Consider the following 6,396-nt stretch of genomic DNA (forward strand, 5'->3'; position numbering starts at 1 on the left):
AATCATTTGATTTAGATCGGAACTTCGGAGCGGGTTCGCAAATCATTTGATTTAGATCGGAACTTCGGGGCGGGTTCGCGAATCATTTGATTTAGATCAACGCTTCGAAGCAGGTTCATGAATCTTTTGATTCAGATCTTAATAATGGTTCGCAAATCATTATTCAGATCAGGACTTCGGCTTAGAGCCAGTAAATTGTTGTTTATGTATGTGAAATTTAGCTAGCAGGAAATGCAAATTAATTAAGTTATATTGTCCTATATTCTCTTTTGAGCAGTCGAACAATCCAAAGAAAATATCTTTAAAACAGAAAGAAAGGTCACTTATAATACTGCCACAATAGCATCTTCCTCAGAAGAGTGACAAACAGCAACTCACTTCAATGTCTGACTTATAATTACGTACGTAAACATCATACTAATGGCTTGATGCACGAGAACAAATTTCATTGTTTTTTGCTCGCAGGGGTGTAAAAAGTACTCAAAAATTATACTTAAGTGAAAGTACAGATACTAAGTGAAGAATTTTAAAATTAACTGGCCAAAAACATACATGAGTAAAAGAAAAAAAAGTTAATTTTATTATCTTTTTAATGGTTTTTGAGGGTGAGGGTGAGTAAACGATGACAGAATTTGATTTTGGGGTGGAGTATCACTTTAAAGAGAAAGATGTGATGCAGAGACATCCAGACAGAATACAAGAACTTCTGCTGAGTTAATGATGAGTAATATAAAACATACAGTACTGACTTTTTGTGTTGTCTATTCATCACCCTTGTCTGCAACAATAATTAATCTATTAATTGCTTATTTGGGGCATGTGGTTTTATTTTCTCAGCAAATAATGATATGTAATTATTTGCAACTAATTAATGAACAAACCAAGTAAGAAATTTACGGCCTGATAAAGCTGAAGTTTGATGCGTGAAACCAATTTGTTCTCGCACATCAAGCATGCATGTTTAAGCTTTCATTTACTATATTTAATGTGCGTAAGATTAAGTTACCTTTTTGCATTTTTTTTAATATTACGCACATTAAATATAGTAAACATGCATACTTGATGTTTTTGAAAATTTGAATGCTGTAAACATTGTTAGCAATGTGATCAATGATGACCATTTTAATTTTGGGGTGAACTAACCATTTAAGCTATTATTCACAAAAATAATTGAAATCCACCCTAATTCTCTTTAGTACATTGATGAAAGATCATGAGCAAGTAGCGGGGAAACAAATGATTCTTTTGAGTCAGATCATGCCAATGAATAGGATGATCGGAATGATTCATTCAAAGATTCGTTCATACTGATTAGAACGTCTCCTTTTCTTTTCCTCAGAAGAAAAAGTGTTAAGAGAAGATGACCGAGTTGCTATTGTTAGCTGAATAATCACTTTGTCTTACCCCGCTGCCCTGCCTGATCCAGTGACTGAGCCACCAGTTGCTGAAGGCGATGCTGCCGGTGGTGAAGAGGAAGAGGAGGATGTTCACGATGAAGGCCAGGGGCCCTCCGGCAGCCTTGATGTAAGCAGTGTACACGGGCCAGGCCACAGCCCCGCTCCCCTTTTCCTCCGCCTGCATGAGCTGATCTGTGAGGGGCACATCAGACAACAGAAAGAGAGAAGAACAACAAAGAAGTGTGACTCATCCACTGACTGTTAAACCAACGCTTCCCAAAACAGGTCACATGGTGGCTAGCCTATGACCAAACCAGATCAAAGAAATCAGGCAATTTATTTGCTGGGTGATGTTCCAGAAGTGCTTATATTGAGTATAACAGTCCTGGGATGCTTGTATGGCTAAGCTTGTGTTTGCATCGTTTCAGAACAGTGCATGTAAGTGAGATGTTTGTTTGTGCCAAACACTATGTGTTCTTCAATTCATTATTGATAAAAATAGGGTATATACAGTATATACAGTAGTGCATATATATTGTATATTCATATTGTAATGCAATCTCACACACACACACACACACACACACACACACACACACAATGCACTAGCAACCAGGTCACAGTACAAAGAAGCAATTAGTAAGCGGTCAGTTGCGCCAAAAGTGGCCTACCAATACAGTCACGAATACTTCATAAAAATTCATAAAAGTAATCAGGATGACTTTGTTAAATCGGAGGCTTAAAACAGCCCTATACAAATACTTTTTCAGCACACGCTAAGATCATCTTAACCTCATACGCAAAGTATACAAACATGCGAAATAGTTTTGTCAGGAAAACGAACATGCGCTTTACGGTAACTTTCAAATTAGTTTTTTTTTTATTCAATATCATAATTCAATTTTTTTATATCAATTCATGACTAGGCTATGATTTATAACTCTTAATCAACCTGACTACCAGGCTAACGTTTTAAGGGGGTTTAAGGGGTCCGGTCACTTAGAAATAATCTTCAGATATAGCAACTTTTTACTTTTGCACTTTTATATTTGTGCATGTATTTAATATAGCCCATGTTACTAAATAACTTTTTCGCCAGTTGTCTTTTATTGATACATATTTCAGGGCATTATTAAACGACTCACAACAGGGAAAAGCCTAGTTTCCCCTATATTACATTTGCGTGACTTAGATGAGTTCTTCTTTAAACTTAGTTATAAAATTAGCGAAATATTATTAGTACATAGTACTTGAATGAACGTCATTTCCCCAATGGGCTATTGTGGAAAAGTTAAGTGTTATTTGATCTGTAATAATAATAATAATAACAACAACAATAATAATAATAATAATATTGCTGAGGCTCAGGTTTTTTTGGAATATTAAGAAAAACAACGATGCGAGTCATTTTTGTAGTGCATGTTTTTCAATTTATTCTTTAATTTACAAATGAATGCATGTCTACACGAGTGGTAGCCTAAATCAGCGACAACAAAACAGCAAACATTTTCTTCCTCCTTTTCATGTTGTTCTTTAAAAATTTTACATAATAAAATATAATCAAAAAATCTACAAATATAATTGTTATATAATATTAATATGAATATGCGGTATAAGAATTATTATAAATGTTTTATGGATTTATAGATAGATAGATAGATAGATAGATAGATAGATATGTTATTTTGTATAAGACGTGTTTTGTTTTGTTTTTCAGAAAAGAGAATTTCCAAATTCACGTTCCCTCATTCTTCCATATCATAACTTCTCACCCAAATAAAAACTTTTTTTTTATTTGTTTTTTTAATGCTCTTTTGTTTTCAAATTACTGATAGGGTCTTGAGCGATTCAATTGGTCTGAAGACCTTGTGATGGGGGTTTATGGTTTAGGGTAGAGAAATCTGTTTCAAGACCCCCGAAATCCCTCCTCCTTCTCATGCTCCCTTCAAAGTCAGCGAGAGGCAGCCCAGGGGGAACTTGAAACAGTCTGACGGACAAAGGGGGAAAAGTCACGCAGTCGCTCCTGCGCGCAACAGATATTCCTCACAAAGTGTGCGATTTACACTAGCTCGCTAAACTTTTTGTTTTCGATTAGCAAATAACATGTCGCCAAAAGCGTAGTTTGCGGACTCCCGTTGTGTTCAGTGAAAGTTAGGCGGAACTTTCTGGGACAATGCAGGCGAGTGGAATTTTGTGTCTGTTTTTGGCACTGATGTTGCCGTGCTGTTTCGTGGCTTCTGGACAGTATCACGGAGATAGTGGGATAGCCGTTCCCGACCATGGTTTCTGTCAGCCCATAACCATCCCCCTGTGCACGGACATCGCTTACAACCAAACCATAATGCCAAATCTGGTCGGACACTACAACCAAGAGGATGCCGGGCTGGAGGTCCACCAGTTTTACCCGCTGGTCAAGGTACAGTGCTCTCCTGAACTCAAGTTCTTCCTGTGCTCCATGTATGCGCCAGTGTGCACGGTTTTGGAGAAAGCCATCCCGCCATGCCGCTCCATTTGCGAGAGGGCAAAGCACGGCTGCGAGGCCCTCATGAACAAGTTTGGCTTCCAGTGGCCAGAGCGGCTGAGATGTGAACATTTCCCAGTGCTGGGAGACGGACACATCTGTGTGGGCCAGAACGACTCCGCGGCTACAGTGTCGCCCGTTCACATGCCCATTCCAGGAACGCCCGGCATTCAGCTGTACTCCTCGCTGGACAAGCCCTTCCGCTGCCCGTCAGTGCTCAAAGTGCCTTCCTACCTCAGTTATAAGTTCCTGGGCGAGCTGGATTGCGGTGCTCCATGTGAGTCCTCCAGAACACATGGGGCTTATATGTTCTTCACGGACCAGGAGATTGAATTTGCCCGGATTTGGATCCTCATCTGGTCCTCTCTCTGCTGTGCATCCACGTTATTCACAGTTACCACGTATTTAGTGGACATGCAGCGTTTTAAATACCCAGAACGTCCTATTATTTTCATGTCCGGCTGCTATACCATGGTTTCCATTGCGTATATCGCTGGTTACTTTCTTGGGGACAAAGTCGTGTGCAACGAGAGCTTTTTTCCCGACAGCTATAAAACCATCGTTCAAGGTACGAAGAAAGAAGGGTGTACGATTTTATTCATGATGCTGTATTTCTTCAGTATGGCGTCTTCAATTTGGTGGGTCATCCTGTCTCTCACTTGGTTCTTGGCGGCTGGTATGAAATGGGGCCATGAGGCTATTGAAGCCAATTCACAGTACTTTCACCTGGCCGCCTGGGCCGTTCCGGCTGTAAAGACTATTAGCATCCTGGCCATGGGGCAAATCGATGGAGACATGTTAAGTGGCGTCTGCTTTGTGGGCCTGAACAATCTGGATCCCTTGAGGGGCTTCGTGTTGGCCCCTCTCTTCATCTACCTCTTCATTGGCACCTCGTTCCTGCTCGCCGGCTTCGTGTCCCTGTTTCGTATCCGCACCATCATGAAGCACGACGGCACCAAGACCGAGAAGCTGGAGCGATTGATGGTCCGCATAGGTGTGTTTTCGGTTCTCTACACCGTCCCGGCCACCATCGTCATTGCTTGCTTTTTTTACGAGCAGGCCTTCAGGCAGCACTGGGAGAAGAGCTGGATCAGTACGAACTGTAAGAGCCTGGCCATCCCGTGCCCCATGCAACCCGCTCCTCACATGACCCCCGACTTCACTGTCTTCATGATCAAGTACCTAATGACTCTCATTGTAGGAATCACTTCGGGATTCTGGATCTGGTCGGGGAAGACGCTGCACTCTTGGAGGAAGTTCTACACACGATTGACCAGTGGCGGACAAGGGGAGACCACCGTTTGAAACGGGAAATCGGGGTCCACATTTTCAGCCAATAATGATTTTAGAACTACAAAAACATAATAAAGTGCCTTTTATTGTCAGTATTTTGAAAGCAGTTACACTTATTTTTAGACTGTCAGAGACTTTCAAGTGGTAAGAGAAATGGGACGTAAACCACTTGACTTCCCCAAACAAACATGGCCAATTTGATACCAAGTGCAGAAATGTTTTCCTCCCCCATTCTGTTGCCCCCGTTTTTTCTCATAAGCTGCTGGCCATAAAAACTCAACATGGAAAGTGAGATACCAGCTGGGAATTCAACAAACGACAGAGCAATGAGAGCCATGGCGGGAGGAGAGCTCAAAAGCTTGCTATCTAATATACGGCAGGCAGTTGTGTTAAATGTAATTAAAACATTGTACATAACATTTGTAAAAATCTGTATTTCAACATTATTATATATTTGTATTTAAGCAAGTCTACATTTTTTTGTGTTTCAAAATTTGGTACTCCGTAGTATCTAGAATTTGTAGCCACTAGTCTCTCTTTCATATATTCTATACTCATGTTTGCTCTGTTTCAAATTAAAGTTGTTGTAAATAATACTCCTATTCTTTTTAAACTTTATTCCGTTCAGAAGTGAAAGGAGAACAGTTTTCATATTTGTTGTGGATTTAAAGGAGTAGTTCACCTAAAAATAAATATTCTGTCATTTGCTCACCCTCATGTTGTTTCAAACCAGTACGTTTTTTCTTATGTGGAAGATAAAAGAATATTTTGTAAAAAAAACAAAAACAAATTGTTTTGTCCTTAAAATGAAAGCCAGTGAAGTCCAATGTCGTTTTTGATATTCATTGCAAGGACTAAAAAAATGTTCTTCAAAATGTCTCTTTTTGTGTGTGTTCCACAGAATGAAAGTCATAGGTGTGGATCAACACGAGGGAGAGTAAATGATGACACAATTTTCAATTTTGGATTAATTGTTTTAGCATAAAAGCAACTGCAATAATTCACTGTTATTCAAATATGTAATACATATGTCTGTAATTGACTGTTCTTCATACTTCTACCAGGTCTTAAGACTCTTTTTCCACAAACACTACCCTAAACTCAGAGTTTGGAATGGTTGTATGTGAGTCAGAGAGAGTGTGCTGCGTTTTTTTTTTTTTTTTTTTTTTTTTTTTTTGGCGCACA

General features: G+C 39.6%; 1 protein-coding gene across 1 annotated transcript; it reads left to right on the forward strand.

Annotated features, from left to right (window-relative positions):
- The first annotated feature begins 3,392 nt into the window (after positions 1–3,392).
- LOC107658461 (frizzled-2-like) lies at positions 3,393–6,174 on the forward strand. The gene has a single exon (XM_016447015.1). It carries the CDS (start codon positions 3,571–3,573, stop codon positions 5,221–5,223), a length of 1,653 nt encoding a protein of 550 aa, XP_016302501.1. The 5' UTR covers positions 3,393–3,570; the 3' UTR covers positions 5,224–6,174.
- The last annotated feature ends 222 nt before the right edge of the window (positions 6,175–6,396 follow it).

Source organism: Sinocyclocheilus anshuiensis, unplaced genomic scaffold, assembly GCF_001515605.1.
Source record: "Sinocyclocheilus anshuiensis isolate Anshui unplaced genomic scaffold, SAMN03320099.WGS_v1.1 scaffold371, whole genome shotgun sequence".
NCBI lineage: Eukaryota > Metazoa > Chordata > Actinopteri > Cypriniformes > Cyprinidae > Sinocyclocheilus > Sinocyclocheilus anshuiensis.